Source organism: Mustela nigripes, chromosome 11, assembly GCF_022355385.1.
Source record: "Mustela nigripes isolate SB6536 chromosome 11, MUSNIG.SB6536, whole genome shotgun sequence".
Taxonomy (NCBI): Eukaryota; Metazoa; Chordata; class Mammalia; order Carnivora; family Mustelidae; genus Mustela; species Mustela nigripes.
Genome location: NC_081567.1, coordinates 36,641,740 through 36,663,985, shown reverse-complemented (window position 1 = coordinate 36,663,985; position 22,246 = coordinate 36,641,740). Strand labels below are relative to the sequence as shown.

The 22,246-nt window shown below is 46.7% G+C and overlaps 1 protein-coding gene across 12 annotated transcripts; it reads left to right on the top strand.

Moving 5' to 3' along the window:
- Window positions 1–32: 32 nt before the first annotated feature.
- Window positions 33–22,105, top strand: LOC132026964 (zinc finger protein 75A-like). Of its 12 annotated transcripts, none has more exons than XM_059415493.1 (11): window positions 38–152; window positions 2,064–2,590; window positions 3,742–3,907; window positions 4,553–4,644; window positions 4,917–5,043; window positions 6,127–6,218; window positions 6,482–6,608; window positions 8,279–8,389; window positions 8,567–8,868; window positions 13,479–13,560; window positions 18,091–18,153. In XM_059415493.1, exons 2-10 carry the CDS (start codon window positions 2,183–2,185, stop codon window positions 13,548–13,550), a joined length of 1,497 nt encoding a protein of 498 aa, XP_059271476.1. In that variant the 5' UTR covers window positions 38–152; window positions 2,064–2,182; the 3' UTR covers window positions 13,551–13,560; window positions 18,091–18,153. The 12 variants fall into 12 exon arrangements, with proteins under 12 accessions (XP_059271473.1, XP_059271474.1, XP_059271476.1 ...); XM_059415495.1 differs by lacking the exons at window positions 8,567–8,868; window positions 13,479–13,560 and adding exons at window positions 18,920–19,121; window positions 21,998–22,100 and having other exon boundaries at window positions 39–152; window positions 18,091–18,470; XM_059415492.1 differs by lacking the exon at window positions 18,091–18,153 and having other exon boundaries at window positions 13,479–15,718.
- The last annotated feature ends 141 nt before the right edge of the window (window positions 22,106–22,246 follow it).

Sequence of the window (22,246 nt, the reverse complement as noted above, 5' to 3'; positions counted from 1 at the left end):
CCCCGGAAGGGCGTCAATCCGCTTCCGGCCCGAGCGCGGTGTCGGATGGGACCCGGGCGGGGACGCGGGCCTGACAGCCGTTATTGAGACGGGTTGTACGCGTGGCGGGGCCCGTCTGCGAGTAGCGCGGGGCGGAGGGCGGCGGCCTGCAGGTGAGCGGGTGGCAGGGGCAGCGGCGTGGGCCCCGGAGCTCCCGAGGAGCCCCGGCCGCTGCGCGGTGGCGGAGGCGAGGCTGCCATTGTCCGTGGGCGGCGGTGGTTTCGGGCCGGGAGGCCGCAGGCTGACGGCCGGACCGTTTCGGGGAGCCCCGCCGTCGGGCTCCACCATTCGGCTGTCCGCCTTTGCGGAGACGGCGTCGGGGCCGCGGCGGCCAGTTTTCCGACTCGGTGGCCGGACTTTCCGCGGGCCGGGTACCCAGGCGGTGCAGCTTCAGAGATGTCAGCCTCTGCTGGTGCCGAAGCGCGACAAGCGTCCGGGTGCACGCTGAGCTCGCCGGGCAGCCGGCCGCCGGCCATTTGAGAACATTGTGACGTCCTGGCCGACGTTGGGAGCCGTTCGTGGAAACCTCAGGCCAGGGAAGGCGAGGTCCCGCGACTCTGCTCATTCTCGCCTCGAGGTCTAAATGAACGTCGAAGAGAGGGAAGGTGGGCCGAAGGCTCACCGTCGACAGCACCAACTCCCCTTCTCTCGTCCTTTGCGGCTTGGCCTTTGGATAAGCGTTTTGTAAGCCAAGGTCAGCTGTGATTTTTCTGGGTCAAGGAAAGAGGTTTATTTATTTTTTTTTTTAAAGATTTTATTTATTTATTTGACAGACAGAGATCACAAGTAGGCAGAGAGGCCGGTAGAAAGAGAGAGAGGAGGAAGCAGGCTCTCCGCGGAGCAGACAGCCCGATGCGGGGCTCGATCCCAGGACCTTGGGATCATGACCTGAGCCGAAGGCAGAGGCTTTAACCCACTGAGCCACCCAGGCGCGCCCCAAGGAAAGAGGTTTAAAAACACAGGGCTAGATCTTGTGCACGGTGCCCTTGATGGTGCTTACGAGAAAGTGTCAAACGAGTGTGGAGCATCTAGTTACTGAACCCGGGTTTGCTGTCTTAGAATAGGACCGCCTTTTCCCTCATTACTTTCCTCCTCGTCTAGTGTCACTTCTGTGTCCCAGCTGTCCTGCCAATATCCGTAGAGTGGAAAGGAGAATCTGGAATGTTCCACGCACTGAGGGTTTCGTCTTCACAAGAAGATGAAGGGTCAGAGAAGTTGGACCCCCTTGCTAGAGACAGAAGACTGGGATGACACGTTCACATTTAAGAGGAACTCAGAATATTCCCCTGATACTCCCTTGGCATTGGGTAGCTGGGGTCGGAAGCACAACAGTGAAGTCTTTGGAGAATCCCCATGCCTCTTGCAGCCAGAGGGTGTAAATGGTCTCACTGCTAACCTTTCTTGAATCATTACTTTTACAAAGAAAGACCAAGTCCTCAGTGGGTATTTGTCTATCGATGAGCTGTGCATTATTTCAAGTGGATAATCGAAGAAGAAAGGGTCTGGCAGTGGATTCTTTAAAAGGAAAGGACGTGCACCTTGGTGGCTCAGTGGGTTATGTGGCAGCATTTGGCTCAGGTTGTGATCTGGGGCTTCTGAGATGGAGCCCCATGTCAGGCTCCCTTTTTATCAGAGTGTATGCTGCTCCCTCTGTCCTTCCCCCTGCTGGCTCTTTCTCTCTCTCACTCAAATAAGAAAAATCTTTAAAAAAAAAAAGAAAAAAAGAAAAGGGAACCTGGGTGTCTCAGTGGGTTAAAGCCTCTGCCTTGGGCTCTGGTCATGATCCCAGAGTTCTGGGATCAAGCCCCGCTTCAGGCTCTCTGCTTAGCAGGCAGCCTGCTTCCCTTCCTCTCTCTGCCTGCCTCTCTGACTACTTGTAATCTCTGTCAAATAAATAAATAAAATCTTAAAAAAAAAAAAAAAAGGAAGGCAGATTTTTTTCATAATTTTTCTCCTGTTAGGAATAGTGGATAGTAAAGTTAATATGACTTTCTTATTGATGCACACTTTTTTTCTGCTCTCAGTGTTTTAGGAAGAAGATCATTTTACTGATTTTGTTCCCGAGCTGACCAGGTCTTACTTTGTGAAGGTTGCGCTGCTGGGGTGTCCAAGAAAAGAAGAAAACTGTTCCTGCAGCAAAATAATGATGGTACATCTGAAGGTGGCTGACTGTTTGAACCCTCAGATCAAAGTTCTGTCAGAAAGCAAGGGGCCTGTGATAGAGAGTTCCAGTCACAGTAAGAAATGTACCGCACAAATGGACAATCCCAGTCCTGAAAGCTGTCGCCAGCACTTCCGGAATTTCTGCTATCATGAAGCATCAGGACCCCGTGAAATTGTTGGACAACTTCAGGAATTATGCCGCCAGTGGCTCAGGCCAGAGCTCCACTCAAAAGACCAGATCTTGGAACTGCTTGTGCTGGAACAGTTTGTGACCATTCTACCCAGGGACACCCAGAGCCGGATAAGGAAGGACCATCTACAGAGCATTGAGGAGGCTGTGGCCCTGGTAGAGCACTTGCAGAGGGAATCTGGTCACGTGAGGAATGGGGTGAGAAGGAAGATTCCGGATACGTGCAGTGAAATAGAGTGAAGGCAGACATGGTGGTGGCAGTTAATTGAGAAATAAGGTCAACTCGGTCACTGTTCATGTTTTGGAGGACATTTAAGGCAGGACCAAAAACCACAGACTTAGCAGTAGTCCACAGGTCTCACAGACCCTTGGCAGAGAAAGATTCCTTTTGTGCTCCTTAGAGCCAGACTGAATTGAGGGTAGTAGCCTATTTTAGGTTGTACAAGGACAGGGTTTTGAGCTCCAAATGAATAAAAGGCAGTAAGGGGTTGGAGAGGGAAAGGAGGACTTGAAAAAGGGAGAACACTTAAAATGCAGGTTGAGCAGAGACAGTAAAGAGAAGGAAAACCCTAATAATGGGAGAAGAATGCAAAGGGAGAGAAAAGTAGGCAGAATAAAGGGAAACAGCTTTGAAAATCTTGGCAGAGTAGCGGAGAGAAGAAAGATATTGAGGGATAGTGTTGTCTGACTCATAAGTGAGAGCCTCCACGGTGCTCTCAATGGTTGGTCCTTGGCTCTTCTGGTTAACGGGGAGTTTGTCCTTAGCCAGGTAGCAGAGCCAGCTGGCTTCAGGCCTGCTGGAAAGAAATAATGCAGGCATATGTGTAATGCCAAAATTTTTTGGAGGTACGTTGGAGCCAGACTTTTTTCCCCTTTCTTCCATTTCATCTGTGTTCTATGAAAACGTTCCCTGGCCATGGTGGATAATATGGTTGAGGAGACAACTGCATTTATTCAATTCTTTAATCTTTTGAGAAATTGAGAAGACAAACACTAAGGAGGGATCTAAGCCAAGGGAGAAATCCCATCAAAAGTAGCATGAGAACAGGTGGCCTGTGTAGTCTTGCTATTGATCTTAGTTGGTCTGTATGCAGAGGGGTCGGGCCCGCTGTGTCAGAGGAGTAGGAGTAGCCACGTTTTTTTCCTCCCCTTTTATCCTAATATTTCAACATTTTGTGGGTAGCTTTCTGTGGAAAAGTGGTGGCCTGATAATTCTTTAAGTCTTTTTGTCATTTCCTTCAGTGTGACACACTTGCCACTATCTGGACTGTTCACTTTTTCCTCCTTTTACAATCAACCCCAAAACCAAAAGTAATTTTTGTGGTAACACAGATTGGGATTATTTCCAGGTTGCAGTCCAAGATCTGGGAAAGGAGGCAGTGCTCTTGGGAGAAACAGCAGAATCTCAGCCAGTGGGCATGGCCCAGGATGAAGAATTCTGGAAAACATACCAGGGTCTGCAAGAACAGCTGAGCAGGAGTACTCATACAGGAACTGAGCCTGTATGTGAGATGGGTAAGGCACATCATGATAATTCCCTTCTGTTGGGAGCTGTTAGAGAAATTTGTTCAGCCAGAACATTGTGAGCATTTTCCAGATGCCTGGCCATGTGGATGGGCTGACACAGCCATGTTAGCAATTATGATGTCCTCTAGGTGGCAGTAGAGCACCAACTGTGGGTGAAGCCCGGTGTTGGCTTAGAGTACAGGAACGTTCTGCTTACAAAATCCTGGTAATAACCCCATGAGCTCTGTTCCTTAGAAAGCACTAGCAGAATGTGAACACAATTCTGTACCAGGAGAAAAATAATAAATGATTAAAAACAAAAACCCAACTACATCTCCTCTTGTACACTGGATAACTTGAGTACTTCATCTTTGAATCCATTCAATTTTTGCCTTAGAACAATTTACATCATGAGAAGAAAATAAGTTTGTCTTTCATTTATTCACTCATGAAAACTGGGGAGCCTATTCTTCTGACCAGTAGGTACTTGGCTCTTGTGTATGATGATAAGACCCATTTCAGGGAACCACACACACTTTTAAGGGTGTCCCGAATCTACCAAAAGAACTGGGATCATCTGTATTTTAGAAATGAGCTAAGGATGTTTACAGACAGAAGTGAGAGCGATTTCCTCTGGCTCTTTCCCACTTACAGCTGTGCCTGCTTACCAGATCCTAGCCTTTCCTGGGCGGACAAACACTAAAGACTGGACGGTGGCACCCGAGCTCGTCTTGCCTGAGTCCCAGGTGAGCTGTTCGATCCAGCTGTTGAGGGCTGCCTTTCCCTGCTGCCCAGGACCCACCCTGCCCAGCTCACAGGCATGTTAGCTCCAGTGTTCTCCCTGGGAAACTGGGCACCTCCTAGGCTGTTGATGATCCCTTGCTTCTTTCCTTTATTGCCTTTTCACTTTAAAAAAAATGTGCTGTTAATTCCTTGAGTGCCCAGGTCGACCATGGGCCAGGCGGTAGGGCTGCTTCTGTAGTGCAAGTACTGAGCTGAAGCCCATTGTCTTCTTTAGAGCTTGTTGACATTTGAAGAAGTGGCCATGTATTTTTCCCAAGAGGAATGGGAGTTACTGGATCCCACTCAGAAGGCCCTCTACAATGATGTAATGCGGGAAAACTATGAGACTGTCATCTCTCTAGGTAAAGACCCTCCCTCTCCCATTGGGTAGAAGTTGAGTAATCTGTCATGTTCTCTGCTTACTGGGAATGTACTCCTCTGAGAGGCTATGTTCCAATAACGGGTTGTCTTTTCAACCAAATGGTGTGTGGACAGGGGAAAGGTGTATCCAGATCACCTGGGAGCTTTGTTCAAGTGCACATGCTCATTCTTTACACTGAAAATCTTGATCCCTCCCTCCCCCCCCGCTCCAGATCTTTACTTTTTCTTTTCCCATCTCCATAAAGAGCAGAACCACTCGCCCAATATTTCAGGTCAGATAATTTGCAGTCATTCTTTACTCTGATCATGCTCTCCTACCCCACTCCTAATCTTCCTCTTGGCTCTACATTCACCGTATAGCCTGAGTCCAAGCATGTCTCATCCTCTTGAATTGTTAGCATGTTGGTCTAATCCAGAAGAGTGTGTCATCAGGCCCACCTCGGTACTTTCTAACTAGTACCTTCTGCCACCACTCTAAGCTAGCCACAGTCTGCTTTCCATGCAGCAGCCAAGGTTTTTGAAAACCCGGATTTGACCATGATGTCATCCTTTCCAAAATCTTACGGTGACTTGACTTCTCATTTATTCAGAATAAAATCCAAATTCCTCATCGAGGTACACAGGATCATCCAAGATCTGGCTCCTGTTCATCTGCTACTTGTGCCCTTGTTTAGTGCTCCTTATTCACAGGATATTGCTGTTTCTTGAAATCAAGTTAATTTCTGCTTTACCATTCCCATCCTTGGCACACTGGACAGAATTCTGCAATTTTAAACACTTCTAATTTTGCCCAACTTTGAGGAATACATGAGGGAAAAAACACATTTCCTTTTGTGGCTTTCACTCATGAAACCAAAGACTATGAACTGTGGAACCTGTTGTAGAGGCTGGTAGATGCTTGATTCCTCTTTAAGATGAGAAGGCCACTTCTTGGTAACATGTAGCAGATTTAAAAGTGTTCATTTCTCCTGAAAGAATCAAGGTTATCTGTACTTTAGAAATAAGCTAATGATGTTTGTAATCAGTAGCAAGAGAAATTTCCTCTGGCTCTTTTCCACCCACAGCTGTGCCTGCTCACCAGATCCTAGCCTTTCCTGAGCAGATAAACACCAAAGACTGGACAGTGGCACCTCAGCTCGTCTTGCCTGAGTCCCAGGTGAGCTGTGCGATCCAGCTGTTGAGGGCTGCCTTTCCCTGTTGCCCAGGAGCCACCCTGCCCAGCAGGTGCTCACGTGTGCCAATGTTCTCTCTAGGAACTAGGCATCTCCTACTCTGTTGCTGATTCTTCTCCCTCCTTCCTTTCTCTTCTCACGTAAAAAATTATCTGCTATTAATTCATTCAGTCTGGCCTACCATTTAGTTTATGGGCCAGAACTTCTGTAGTGCAAGTATTGAGCTGAAGCCCATTGTCTTCTTTAGAGCTTGTTGACATTTGAAGAAGTGGCCATGTATTTTTCCCAGGAGGAATGGGAGTTACTGGATCCCACTCAGAAGGCCCTCTACAATGATGTAATGCGGGAAAACTATGAGACTGTCATCTCTCTAGGTAAAGACCCTCCCTCTCCCATTGGGTAGAAGTTGAGTAATCTGTCATGTTCTCTGCTTACTGGGAATGTACTCCCCTGAGAGGCTGTGTTCCGATAATGGCTTGTTTTTCAACTAGATGGTGTGTGGACAGGGGAAAGGTGTATCCAGGTCCCTTGGTTAGCTTTGTCCAGGTGCTCACTCTGTGTGCTATGTGGATGTCTTGATTTATTTTTTCTCCTTCCCCAAATCCGTTTCTATGGATCTCTCTTCTTGGTCAAGAGCATTCACCCAGCAGCTACGAGGAAGGAACATGCGGTCATCCTTTACCGTGATCTCTCCCTCATACCGCGTGCTAATGCGTCACTGTCCTTCAGGCTCCATCACAGTGTAGCCCGAGCACAGCCATGCCTCATTTCCCGGTGCTGTTAGCGTCCTGGCTTAAGCCGGCAGCGTGAGTAACAGCCTGACCTGGGCACTTTCTGACTGGTGGCCCTACCTCTCGCTGTCGCACACTCTTCCACAGAGCAGCTGGAATCTTTTAAAAACCTGGTCAAATCATAACATTTCCCATTGTAAACCTTATGGTGAATTCTCACCACATTCTGAATAAAATCCGCACCTTCCTGAAGTGCTTCAGGTCCTCCGGGATCTGACCCCACTCCCCTCCCTTCCCTCACCTGCTGCCACTTGTGCCCTCGCTCAGTCCCCTTGAGCCTCGCTGGTCTTTGTGTTTCTTGAAATTGCCATGGTCGTTTCTACTTTCCCCTTTCCTCTGCCTGGCGCACTTTTCTGCCCCATGGCGAAACTCACTTCTACATTCCTGCTGCAATTCCACTTTTTTAAAGAGGCCTTCCCTACTACCTCCTCTGAAGAAGCTTCAGAGAAGCAGAATCTTAAAATGCTGGGTTGTCCTGCTTTAGTTTTCCACAGAATATTTACTGTGTGCTGAGAACTTTATTTATTGCTGTTGGGTTGTCTCCTTCTCCCACCCGAAGGTGAACTCCCATGAGATCAGGGTGCTTTGGCTTAATCACCACTATACCATTAGCCCAAAGAGAGTTTCTGGCACATTATAGCTAGTCAGTACATTGCCGATGGAATGACAGATGAATACTTTCTCAACTTAGCGATGTATATTTAGAAAAGTTTCATTAAGTGATTCTGGTCTGTTTCTTCCACCTGGACAAGAACCAGTGACTTAGGCAGTGTAAGAAATCCTTTCTAGTCCAGTGTGTGGTGCTGAAGAGCTAAGTAAAAAGTTACAATTATTAGGATAGAAATCACTGCTGCATTAGACCTGCGGCTCACTGAACTTTACCTCACTCTGCTAGACTTGGGTTCATCCTAAGGAACTAATAGGAGTAACTGCATTCCCTGCAGATTCTGGGGTTTGGTTCAACCTTGTTCAAATATGGGGTCATCTTGGTCACAGAAGAGGGCACTGTAGAGGGACTCCCATGCCCTTTATCCTCTCCATGCGTCAAGCTTAGGTTTATTTCTCAGTCTCCACGTTGTGTTTCCATCCACAAATGCATTATAGGATAAAACCTGAAAGCGGACAGGGGAGTCTACCCACTTGACCATTTGGGTAGCACACTGTAAACTCTCCTTTGCCCCTCCTGAAATAATATGGAGTTGTGGGCAGTTGTTGGGTTGCCAGTCCTTGACGTCCTTTTTTCCATTTCACAGCCTTATTTGTGCTCCCCAAACCTAAAGTGATCTCCTACCTAGAGCATGGGGAAGAGCCATGGGTTCAAGGGTCCTTGGAGTTCAAGAACAGTCCTGGAGAGCTGCCTTCAGGTAAGTATACCATGGGAAGAGGGCAAATGTGCCTTTGATAGCAACCTTTGCAGGGACTTAACATTTAAAATTCTGCTTATTTGTATTTTGTAAGTCAGTAATCTTTGGATTTTTCTCTCCATTCCTGTAGTTTTGCTTTGCCATACAGTTGGCTGATTGTTATGTTTATTCTCACAGAGTTAAAGGTCAAAACTGACACTGAAAACCATCAGCCTGTGTGTCTTTCTGACTTAGAAATACAAGCACCAGGAGACATAGTTTCGAAAAAGACCCGGGTGAAAGTTCCCCAGAAAACAACAGGCAAAGAAAATCATGGTGATACACAGAAGATGGGGAAATGGCAAAGAGATTTTCCCGTGAAGAAGAGAAAGAAACTTTCAACATGGAAACAAGAGCTGCTAAAACTTATGGATCTCCACAAGAAAGCTCGTGCTGGAGAGAAGCCATTTAAATGCCAGGAATGTGGGAAAAGCTTCAAGGTTAGCTCTGACCTCATTAAGCACCAAAGAATTCACACTGAAGAGAAACCATATAAGTGTCAGCAGTGTGATAAGAGGTTTAGATGGAGTTCAGATCTTAATAAGCACTTAACAACACACCAAGGAATAAAACCGTACAAGTGTTCCTGGTGTGGGAAAAGCTTCAGTCAAAATACAAATTTACATACACACCAAAGAACGCACACTGGAGAGAAGCCCTTTACATGTCACGAGTGTGGGAAAAAATTCAGTCAGAACTCCCACCTTATCAAACATCGGAGAACCCACACAGGCGAGCAGCCATATACTTGTAGCGTATGCAGGAGAAACTTTAGCAGGAGGTCAAGCCTTCTTAGACACCAGAAACTCCACCGCTGAATGGACGTTTGTCCAGTGTCCTCATTCTGAAGAAGTTCGCCAAGTGGAGGTTGACCCTGAGATTTATTAAAAATATATGAAATTATGAAGCATGAATAATTCTTCATCAGTGGAAAATTTGGTGATATGAACATGTTTCACAGGAATCAAGGTTGACTGCAGGGATCTCTGTAAGTAGTTTTATACTACTTACATTTTTACACGTAGCCTTTGGGGAATTCCTTAGCAAGAAAGGTGTTGCAGGAACATTCTCAGTAAGGGAAACATTTTCGTAGTTGAACCTGACGAAATAGCAAATTCAGCTTTAAATGGAGATGCGTACATGACTCAGTCTTCTGTGACCAAAGAGGGTAGATACTGTTGGTTTTGCATTGAATTCCCAGCTACTTTTAAACACAGTGGTAGAAACATTTGTAGCATGGTCTTCCAAAAGAAAAAGCAATAACCTGCATATTAATTGGATACCATTGCCTTTAAGGTTGTAAGCTTCCCAATTTCAAGAGTCCTATGACACAAAAATGAGTTCTGTTGTCAAATTTTCCAAGAACCAAGTTGGATTTTCTTCCCCTCCCTTGTCATTGGACACTGTTCCCAACGTTGGACATACTTAAGTTTATTCTTGAACATTTTAGGAACTTTAGCTCTTGAATCCTTTTAGCACCATTTTTACTGTGATGAAATACTGTTTACTTCAGCACTAGGGAATTTGCCAGATAAATAATGCACTATCTTGTACCTCATTGGTGGTGTTTGAAAAAGATAAACATCTTTAATGAGATCATACGGAAACGGGTTGGAATGTTTAGCCATGGAGTACATGTAAAAAAGAACTTTCTGCAATAAAAGAGACTAGTCCTTTTCTTATAATCTCATATGATAAAACATTAAAGATAGCACTTTCTGGAGTGCTATAAGAAAATTAATGGAAGTTTAGGATGAACTTCTCACGTTTTTATTTGCTTTTCCTTTGGCTTTGTTTATTTTTAAGAACAAGGGCAGAGTTATGTTGAGGAACTGGAGCTGTGCTGCAGGCAGGATGTTCACTGGGCGTGCCAGAAGGTTGGGTTCCCAGGAACAAAGTTAGGGAATTGGTGCTGAGTGGTGGACAAGGACAGGTGAATCTGCATTCACCTTGGTTGTCTTACACTGTAAACCGGTGTGAAGCTGGCAGGGTCTCCCTGTGTCTGTTTTGTACACAGCATGTAACAACAGCCTTCGGGGGTGAATGGTAGATGGCGGAACTCCTCTGTGGGCTGTGGATCTTCTTACTGTCTACAGCAGTGACTCCCATGTGCTCCTGTTAGAGCTTTTAGGTGGTGTCAGGAAGGGGGATAAATGAGCTCCCGAATACCTCACAAACAATGAGATTAAGGTTCTGATGCAGGGACTTGTTCAAGACCCTGTTGCTCTGGGTCCGCTGGCTGTCAGCTGCGTCAGGGAGGCCCGAAGGCAGGATGAGCAGGATGTGCATGTTCTCCCTGCAGGGCTGGGCTGGATGACATTGTGCTGTGTCTACTGAGTTCTGAAACGTTCTTATGGCTTGATTGGTTCCCAAAACATGCATTGGGTTCCCTTTCCCCTGCTCCCCAGTGATGTGCTGGGCAGACTGACCGCAGGGGGGAAGCACTTGTCTTTATGGCTGTTTTCAGCTCCTTTGAGGAGTCGAGCACGGCTGGTGGTGATTATGCTCCATTGGTTTGGTCCTTGGCTTCAATACGTTACAGTGTAAGTTGCCTGAGCTGTGGGTCCAGTGCTCTTGGCAGGATTTTGTTTTCTTGCCCAAGATGAACTACGCCAAGTCTTCCTTCTTAGGCACAGCCAGCTCTGAAGCTCTCGTCTGCATAGCTGTTGTTACCCATGGCCTTGTCCTCAGGCTTTGGGTACCCTGTCTCATCCCAGGCCATGTACGGACATCTTCCTGGTGCTACATTTGTTTCGTCTCAGGGGGGCCTCTTAGGTGCCCAGGCACTGTTTGGTCTAGACTGGGAATGCAGTAGTGGACAAAAGAGCCAAAGACATGCGCTCGCAGGACTTGTATTCTCGTGAAGAGTGTGGAGAAGAGTGGCAATAGTTTGATGCCTCTTGCAGTTAGGGTCATGAGATGGTTGTGGGTGATGGCTTGTGGGAAGCCCCACTTCTGGGCTGAAGCCTTTCTTTGTTGGTGCAAAACTTGATAGTGTTCTTTCTACAGAAACAGGGGCTGCAAGGTCAGAATAGTCTGGAGTGCTGAGCCCCCCATGTGGAGAGCAGTTGTCCAGGAGAGTCCCCCAGACCTGTGACGGACTTTACAGGACTGAGAAATAAATTTCTGTTAAACTATGGAGATGTTGGTATCGTGTATTTCCGCAGCTTAACCTGGCCGTACGTCGAGACGCTGTTCTACTAGAGCTCTGGAAACTTTTCTGGGTCGGTCCATGTGGACTTTGGCCCTCAGAAGGGGTCTGCCTTCCTGTAGATGCTGCACTGAGCTCATGTAACACTGATAGGCACACTGAGGAGCCTACAAGATGAGGTGATAGGAAAGGACTGATTTTTTACCTGAGACAAGCCCCGCTTGGTCAGTTTTTCAGGTGGACAAAGCAACCATCCGCCGCTCTCTGGCTTTGTTCCCCTTCCCTTGCTCTCTGTTCCTTTGCGCTCTGCTGCTTTTGTGCATAAAGATGTGTTTCTGTTGATAGTGGGCTCCAGAGAGGGAAGGGGTTGCCTTTCCTTCCTGTTGTGAGTGTAGTAGACTTAGCAATTGTGTGGTGACTACCTCCTCGCACCTTCTGTGAGTTGGCCTCAGAAAACACAGGACATAGGGCAGAAGATTTGTCCTGATTGATGTAGAGAGGAAGGGGACTGCCCTCTTGGACTAGAGGAAGGTCATGCAGGAAAGCAGGAGCAAGAAATTGCAGCTGAGGAGTGAGAAGCCTCTGTCGGTTTTGTCTCCATAGCCAAGAACCAGTAGTACAACGTTCACCAGTCATGCTTGGGATTTGGGGTGGACATGTGGACACGGGAAGGAAGAGTTTCTGTAGGCTTGTCACAGGGATGAGAGATTACCAAAAAAGCAACATAGAATCAAAATCTATCTCAGTTTATTTTCTGTTAAAGATTTTATTATTTCAGAGAGAGATTGCGGATCACAAGCATGAGCGGGGGCAGGGACAGAGGGAGAAGCAGATGCCTGCCGAGCGGGGAGCCGATGTGGGGATGGATGCCAGGACCGGCTCGAGCAGAAGTTAGATGCTTAACCTACGGAGCCACCCAGGCGCCCCTGTTTAGGCTTGGTTTAAAGATGAAGTGCAACACACAACCTTCAGTTTAGCCTGAAACGTTAGGTTGTGCTTGTTTCAAAAAATATTTGTCTTTTTTGAAATAATGAAGAAGGTACAGAAAAGTTGAAAGCATAATACAAAGAACTTTTCCCTTCTGATTGAGAGTACATCGACGACTTGACACTGTCCTCCAAATATCTCAGTATCTCCCCCAAACAGGAGCATTCTTCCATGGGACCACAATATAGTCATCAAAATTACTAAATGAACATTAACTCATGATATCCAATCCTCAAACTGCATTCAGCTTTTGCCGTTTGTTCCAGTAAGGTCTTTCATAGCAAGAAGATTTTGCTAAGATATTGTATATATAGTCATCTCTTGTTTTTTAATACTTTCTTTTTAAATAATCTGGACACCCAGTGTGGGGCTCGAACTAACAACCCCAAGATCACAAATTGCATGCTCTTCTGACTGAACCAACCAGGTTCCTGTCACATCTTTGTCAGTCTCAAATGGTTCCTCAGTCTTGTTGGCATTCATAGTGCTGACACTTAAGATCAGTAGCCAGTTATTTTATTGAACATCCCTCAATCTGGGTTGTATTCTTCCTCTTAACTAGATTCAAGTTTTGCATGTCTGGCAGGAACACCACAGCAGTGATGTTGCCTTCTGCTCATTGTATCCCATCGGGTGTTGCTGTGGACTAAATTGCGTCATCTACCCACCTCAAATTCTTTGAACCCCCAGTCCCCCATGTGATTATATTTGAAGATATGGTCTTTAAGAGTTAATTAGGGTTAGGAAGGCACCAAATCCAATAAAATTGGTGACCTTCTAAAAAGGGGAAGAAAAAGTTTTCTCCACACCCATTCAGAGAATATTCTGTGTGTGAACAAAGTGTTCATCTGTGAGGAAAGAGCTCTCACCATAAAATGAATCTTCCCACAATATTTATCCTTGATTTTCCAGCTTACAGAAACATGGGGACATAAATGCCTGTTGAAGTCACCCACTCTGTGGTATTTTGTTATGGCAGCCTAAGCAAAGACAGGTGATGTATATTTCAGTTTGTCCCTTTGCTAATGGTATTACTTGGATCACTCAGTGTGGCATCTGCTAGGCTTTTCCTCTATTTTTTCCATTTTAACTTTGTTTTCTAATTAATAACTGTTTAATGGAGAAGTAATTTGAAACTAGGTAAATACCCTCTTACTAATGAAAGTCAATTTATTCATTTGTTTCTGTATTACAGAATCAAGGTTTCCTATTTTATCCAGTGGTTTATAATCTGTTATTACTAAATTGTCTGCTATTTGATCATTGGGAGCCTATTCAAACTTTCGTTTTTTTCTGACTTTTCCCTAATTCTTTGAGTAATTTGCGCTTTCTGGCACCACAGGAAATGCCCATCTTGTATTTATCCCTTCCCCAGCCCAGCCATCTCTCAAATGGTATTTAGAAGCCCATTTCTGGACACCCAGAGTCCGCATTACTATTGGTAAGGTAATATACATCTCAGAGTATAATATTAACTTCTTTTGCTTTTCTGATGGGAAAAGTGGGGGATTGAGACAAGGAGAGTGAAGACATTAAATTTTAAAAAGGAGGCTTTCCCAAAAGCCTCGTGGCTCAGTCACTAAGCATCTGCCTTCAGCTCAGGTTATGATCCTGGCGTCCCGGGATCGAGACCCACATTGGGCTCCCTGCTCAGAGGGAAGCCTGCTTTTCCCTTTCCCACTCCCCCTGTTTATATTCCCTTTCTCACTGTCTCTCTCTCTGTCAAATAAATAAAATCATAAAAAAATAAAAAAGGATTTTAATACAGGAGAAGATGCTCCGATGCCATAAACATAATGTCCGGCAAAACTAAAGAGACAGTGGGGGAACCCCTGTAAAACCCATATCCAATAGTGAGAAGGGAGTACTCCTGATTTTGATTTTAGTTTTCTCTGCTATAGTCTCATTATTCTTAGGCACCAATGAAGCCTGTTTGAAAAACAAAACAAGAGTACTGTGCCCAAGCTTTGCATGTAGCAAGAAGCAGACATACTTCTTTTCTCCATAGGATTGGTCCTTGTTAACTATATCTACATTACAGACGTTGGCCAAGGATCTACTAAGCCATGGATAGAGAGAAGCAAAGGCTTAGGAATCCACAGGTCCCACCTGGTGGTGCAGGAATTCTCACAGGGATAGTTACCGATGACTAAATCTCACCTAGAACAGCTACTTTCTTGGTCAGACCAATTTCTTGTTCTTAACATAGTTAACACCCATACTCCGCTCTCATCTACATCCTGAGGAACAAGGACCTTAAGGGTGCACTAAAGATTTTAGGAGGCTGAGAAGACACGCAACTAGGGTTACAGAGAAGCACTACTCTGCCATTGTTTGTTTTATTTTGATTTTCCCATATCAGACTCATGTCTCTCTTTCTTGTCAGTGTACTGGTCTAGTTACACTGGCCTGTGAATAGAGAGGCATCAGGAAACCTTAAAAAGGTCATGACACTAGGAGCCTAGAGCCTTGGGCATTTTAGTATATTGTGCAAATGAGATATGGTGACCAACAGGTTGGATCTCCCCAGCACTCCCATTCATCATATGTAAAATGAATAGAATAGCCAGCAGTAACATTATAAGGATTAAAGAGATAATGCGTGTGGGAGTGTTCAGTGAAAACTGTACAGGTGATTTTTAATCAAAGTGGAATGTTTTCCTAGGGAGGTTTATTAGTCTATTTATTAGTCATACTCCACCTCTCTCCATTTATATGTTGATGGAGGGTTACCCCTTCATTGTGTAACTGGTGTCTTCATAAATGATGAATCGATAAAGGGGTCAGAAAACACAGATCACAATTCTTACCCTCACACTCAACATCGCAATCCACCAGCTCCCTCTTCAAAACAAATCCAGAATACTCCAATCTAGAATAATACAAAAACATATATGAAAATTAGTAAAGTATTTTGCTGTATATCAAAGAAGAAACGATAGAGAGTTGAATATATTCTGGTATGTGACTAAACGCAGCATCTTTTAAAAAAAGATGAAGTTGGGGCGCTTGGGTGGCTCAGTGGTTTAAAGCCTCTGCCTTCGACTCAGGTCATGGTCCCAGGATTCTGGATTGGAGCCCCGCCTCAGACTCTCTACTCAGCAGGGAGCCTGCTTCCCCCTCTCTCTGCCTGCCTCTCTGCCTACTTGTGATCTGACAAATAAATAAACAAATTCTTTAAAAAAAAAAAAAGATTCTTTTTTAAAATGGAGTAAGTCATTATAGTGAGACAATAAATCAAGATAAATAGGCAAAATTGCATTTGGGAAAATACAAAAAGACACAAGTTATTTCCTCTGGAAAGATTGCAGCTTGGGAAATAGGAAGGGAGAGAATTCCTTTTAACATGAGAATGATTTGCGGTACTCATGGAATTTTGAAAAATGAAACAGGGAAGAAAACACTAGGTTGGAAGAGAGTTCTATCACTACACCTATCATGACAGTCACTTAAAAACGGCTTTGGTTTTCTCTTCAGGAGGATGGAAAAGGTAATACTACTGACTTCATAGGATTGTTGTCAGGATAACGTTATTATGGACTTATTTACAGTTGTGCCTAGCACACCAACAGCGTGACTGTCTTTGATGACTTTCGTTGTCATACCTGGAAAACCCTCTGAGCAACACCGGTGTTGGAAGGAAAACCCATCCAAGTCAGGAAGCGGAAGCGCCTGGCCAACAGAAGAGCAGTAACCAATAGGAGAGAGTTAACAAACGTCTAAAGCCCGGCTTCCCACACCCTCCGTTTGCTTAAATACCGCGATTGGCTCCAGGGCACGACACGAAGAAGATCCTGTCGATTCATTGGTGAGGAGGGCTGTCGATTAGCGGAAGGCGGAAACCAGAGAAACCGAAAGGTCCTTTAGGAAGCGCCTGCGTACTCCGCCCCGCCCATTGGTGGGGGGCTGAGCCATTGCGCATGCGTCAGGCCTTCCGAAGGTCCTGGCATTCCCCGCGGCAGCTTTCAGTCTAGCGCGTTGGAAAAGAGGGAGTGGTTGGTGAGTGACACTTGTGAGGCTGACTTTTCCCGTCTGGAAGGCCCCGAGCTCTGCGGCCCCTCCCTGTATCCTGCAGCTGTGGTCTTCCCTCCCGGGACGCGAAGACCCGAGTGGCAGTGTGCCGGGACCTCACCCCTCGTGGGGGGTGTGGGGAGGAAGTGGCCGGCGCGCCACCCGTCTCCCTTCGGGGCACCCGTCCGCGCATTTCCGCGTGGAGAGACCTTTGAAAGGTTCCGAGCCTCCTGCCCTTGCGATGTACAGCGTTGAAGCACGCGTTCACTGAGGCCTTTTCCTTCGGAAGAGCACTCAGACCACCCTTGCCCTCAGAGAACTCCTAAGCCGGTGAAGACAACCCACCAGAAACGTCCTGGTATTGGTTGGAGTTAGATAAGGCGCTTTGAGAGCGTGTTTTACTTCAGTGGCAACAGGGAGTCTCCAGGGCTTTGGAAGAGACTTGTTGTACAACTGGATTAGATATACAGAAAGTCCAGATCTACTCTGAAGGAAGATCAGGTGGAGAGATGAAGGCTTTTATACAGCCTGGTCTAATCACTTGTCCCTAGACAGGGGTTCCTAGTCAAGGATGATTTTGCTCCCAAAAGGCATTTGGTAACAATGGAGCCAATTCTGTGGTCACACCTCAAAGATGCTCCTGACATCAAGTGCATGGAGGCCTGGGATGCAGCTACTCGTCTCCTATAATGCATGGACAACCGACACCCTTCACCTCCCCTACCCCCCCATCCCCACTCCACCACCACCACAATCCATCCTTCCACAATAAATACCTGTGTGGCCCAGGTATCAGTAGTGCTCAGGTTCAGCAATCCTATTTAGAATATAAGTCGTGGAAATGGAGCGAAGACAGATGTCAGAGACATCTCTAACAGACCAGTTTCGTCTCCTCTTCTTCATAATGCCTAAGTACCTGACAGGCAATCAAACAGGTCTGATGACCACAGTCTTCCTTGTATTTTCTCACCCATTCACTCATTTGCCAAACAGTTAAATGCACTGAACAGAAATGGAAGTGCTATGATTCTGTCATGACCAAACCGATTCCTGCTAACCAAGAGCCTTACATTCTTGCAGGGGAATGACACTGAATCTATAAATACATGTCAGGTGGGGAGATACCCCATGAAGAAATTCCTAGAAGATGGAGTTTCTCTTGAGACCACACACCATCTACTCAGCACCTTCTAATTGCCAAGGACAGAGCTAGAGGCTTTACAAATAGCATTTCTAATCTTTTTCTCATTCCTAAAATATAGGCATTATTATCTTCAGACGTAAAAAAAAAAAAAAAAAAAAAGACTGAGAGAAGTTGCATAATGTGCCCCAAATCAGTTAGTGTGGAGTGAAGCAAGGAGCAGAGACCAGAACCACCTGTGGTCAAAGGCAGGGCTATTTCCATTAGGTGTCACTCTGTCATATGCCCCCTGAAAAATTTTGTGCGTTTTTCCCTACACTTAGGAAAATGAAGTAGGCGTGAAGTCTCACCTTCGCCACTTTCTCTTTCCAGAGCGCGGTGCTTATTGGAGAGGTCTCCCTGGAGGTGATTCTTCAAAGTTGTGGGAACTGTTCAGCATCCACTGGGGGTGAATTCCTCTTCGTTGATCACATTCTTTCAGATGGCAGATGGCAGATCTGACTCTTGAAGGGTTTGGCAAGTGGGAGATGTCCGCCAGCTCTTCAGCCTGCAGTCTCCAGCAAGTGCTTGGCCTCATGAGGCCTTCAGCCAGCTCTGGGACACCTGCTGTGAATGGCAGCAGCCCAAAATGGATCAAAGAAGATTATGGAGCTGAAGCAATTCCTGACCATTCTGCATAGTGAGATGCAAGCCTGTGGGACAATGTCAGCCAGAAAGCCCTAAGAAGGCATTGACCTTGGTGCGGATTTCAAGTGAGTATCTGGGAGATCAAGGTGTGGTGAGAAGGTGAGACCACATTGTGGAGGGCCTGGGTGAGGGCACAGACTGCTGGAAGAGGGTGGAGAAACAATTTTGCTGCTGGTGCTCCTTTCCTGCGAAGTTAGGCTGACTCCCCCCGTGCAGGATGGTGGGTGGAGAGTGAGATTGGACCCTCACAGTCACGGAATTTTTAGTAGGTCCCTGTTCCCAAGGATGAAGGAAAGGCAACAGTCATCCCCTGTAAATGGAACCTCAGTGTTCTGTTCTGCATGTGTGTTCACCTGAGCAAGCTCTGAGGTGAGAATCTTCTGCCTCTAAACATGCCCATTCTGTGGGGCAGGAATTGCAATACCCAGCAAGCTCTGAGGAATTTGGCTGTGTCCTCAGTGTCTGAGTCACACCCCTCCTTCAAACAGACTAATATAACTGATTTTCTGCTTAGGAAAGGGCCGGAGTGAGACCAGCTGGGGTTGAGAGCAGTGCTGCAAGGTGTCAGAGCTCCAGGGTTCTGCATGGGAGCTAACACGGCCCTCTCTGCATGTCCTGAGCAAACAGAACTCTGAAGTCCTCTCTGTCACTATCCAGTGTGACCCTGCGTTCCTGACTCTTCTCTTCTGCCCTGCCACACATACCATACTTCTCAGGTACCTTTTTAGCTCTGGTCCTCCAGGAATGTCTATACCTATACCTTTCTTCCTTGGGCTCCTAAGATGATCTGTCTGTGGGAGGTAAGGTGTCAATGGTGGGTTTTTTGTCAGGTGATGCTGTGTGTGCTCCCAAGAAAAGCCAGCAACTCTGTGATTCTGTGGGGACTCGCAAGCCCACAAAGCCCATGTCTGGGGATTTTCCCAAGAGAAGAGCCAGAACTCACATTCAGACCATAGGGCCTTCAAAGGGAACCCAACTGTTTTAAGGAAATGGTGAGATACAGTCTCAGATTGGAAATGAGAGAGGCAAGAAGGATCAAGGATGAGTTTATCAGTGCCTGTGACATCATAGGCGTGACCTTGTAGTTGTGTCAGGACCTGAATTGGGAACAGAGAGCTACTGAATTGGTGGGCAGGTGACAGGTTGAGACAGCTCAGTTCCAAATGTAGGCTTCATAGTTCCATCTGGTCCTTTCCTCAAAAGGCTCTTTCCGTGATATCTCTGAGCAGGGTTATGTATGAAAGTCTGTGCTTGGGGCATTTGTGGTGGCTTTTTGTCACCAAGAAAGAGTGTCTGATCTTAATGTCATCTGATAAGAAAGTTTTCTTTTTTTTTTTTTTTAAGATTTTATTTATTTATTTAACAGAGAGAGATCACAGTAGGCAGAGAGGACTTCAGAGTTCTGTTTGCTCAGGACATGCAGAGAGGGCCGTGTTAGCTCCCATGCAGAACCCTGGAGCTCTGACACCTTGCAGCACTGCTCTCAACCCCAGCTGGTCTCTCTGCCAAATTCAAAATCCAGGCAGAGAGAGAGAGAGAGAGGGAGGGAAGCAGGCTCCCTGCCAAGCAGAGAGCTGGATGCAGGACTCAATCCCAGGACCCTGAGATCATGACCTGAGCCGAAGGCAGCGGCTCAACCCACTGAGCCACCCACGCACCCTGATAAGAAAGTTTTCTGAATACCTTTCTGGGAGCTAGTTCAGCAGGGAAAGCATGGACAGGGGGATCTATCAGAAGACACTACCTAGAGGAAGGGGTGTGTGGGATAAATCTCTACCTAGAAGACCCCATTTAGACTTGTCAAGGCTTGTCAGTGGAAAAAGAAGGAACATACAGGTGTAATGATTGAGAGCCCAGCTTGTAGGAGAGGCTAGGAAGCCAAGGTGAGAGGGAGACTGGGTGAGTAAGGCCCCATTGTGCTTGGCCAACCCCCAAAACCACAATGAGTAAGGCAGCCCATGTGGGATATGTCTCCTTACTGTGTGTGAGTATGAAGTCTTGACCCTAAAGCCAGTCCAACCAGGAATTCTAGTGGACAATGCTTATTGCTAAGCATGGATGCGCTCCAGTAGGTGGATGGTAATGGGTACTGTGTAAGCATGCTTCTACCAAATAAGAGCTCTCCTTTGGCCGTTTCAGGCTGGAGGCTGTAAAATCTTGTTAGGTGCCATGTCTTATCTCTGCTGTACTACGTACCTTTTACTCTGGTGCAAGGCACAGTGGCATATCTGGGAGGGTTGGTGGTAGTGGGTATGACATGCATCCTAAGCAATGCCTGCATATTCAGGGCAGGCCCAGACCTCTGACCCCTGGAACCACAAGACTAGTCTGATGGTAGTAACATGCAGTAGAAGGTGTGTCCCCTGAGGTCCCACAGAAAGGGTTGACCAGATTGCAGGAGTGAAAGACTAAAGTAAATTAACATTTTGGAATTGACTGAACCCAAATTCAAAATCCAGCTCCGTCACTGAATCTCTGACCACATCACCTAACCTATGATAGCACTGTGCATCGAGCCTCCCAGGAAACCCAGACTTTACTTGCAGTACTCTGTAAATCACAGACTTCTGCAAAAATTCCAGATGTGTCACTAGAATGGCCAAGTCCATGGAGCATATCTGAGCCACTGCCTCCATCTGCCACAACAGGGTTAGCTGCACTAAGTTCATGTTTGGAGGCCTGACCCCTGCCACAGGGACTTAGGTTACCTGCTAAGGTTCTGTGTTCTTCACAAGTAAAGATCTCTCCATCCTTACGCTCTGCCAGGAAGCTAGATAAGGATGAGTACCAAGACTGGAGATGGGGGCAAAAACAGGGAATGCAGAGATTGGCACGTGATGAGGTCAGTGGAGAAGTGTGCACGCTCCTGCCCAGGGTCCCGGTATTCCCCAGCCGGTTCCTGCACTGGCTGGTAGGGTAGTCCCCTCACAGGAGAGGCCGAGAAGAGGTGGCCAGGGGGAAGGAAAGTTGGAGTCGGGCAGCTGGAGGGATCCAGCTTCCCTTTCAGCTGCGAGCACCCAACTGCCATCTTAGACTGAGGAACCACAACAGATATCTGTGAAGGGGGGGGTGACCTGTGGCTTTGGCCGTCATCTTTGGGTTGTGAGAATCTTGAGGATCTTGCCCGCAGGAGTGGTTAGTAAATCACAAGTGCCCACTGAGATTCTGTCAATTAGTTAAAATGTTTCCGTGAGGGAGGGAATTACAGAAACCATTTGGTGAGTGCCAGGATTTCATACACAGGAGGGAAAACTGGCTTCTTAATAAACATGTGACGGGCTGAACCAAACCAGGAGGCTGTTCTGTACTGGAGAAGAGAGCTGTAGGCCTGAAGGTGTTCCCTGCTATGCACCTACTTCAGATTCCTCCTCCAGGGGCCAGTGCAGTGGTGAGGCTGTGGGAGTCCATGGGAGGTAGGCAGAAAGGTACCCGACATAGTGAGCACAGGGAGCAGCTAGTCCCTGTGGGGTGGCGGGAGCACAGCAAAAGGTTGGATTAATCAAGACTTGGAAGAGAGGCCCTGCAGAGCTGGGTCCCATCTTGGGGTTTTGGATCCGGTGGTACTGTCCGACTGGTGCTTGTGTTCCTCTAGGTCCGGTGAGGTGATTCTGGAAGATGGGGTGTCCGCTTCATTGACGGTGTTGTATGCGGCTGCTAAAGAACCTGGTATAGCAGAGAACGAGGAAATACCAAATATTTCCTAATGGAATGAATAAATGAATGTGCTCTCCAGTTCCTACCTGTCTCCTCCAGACCATACAGGGCAGCTGACAGGCGAGTGCTGGGTTCTTCCTTTCTCTGCCCGGCAGACTGGGGCATGAAGCAGTTTGGAGCGGGGAGG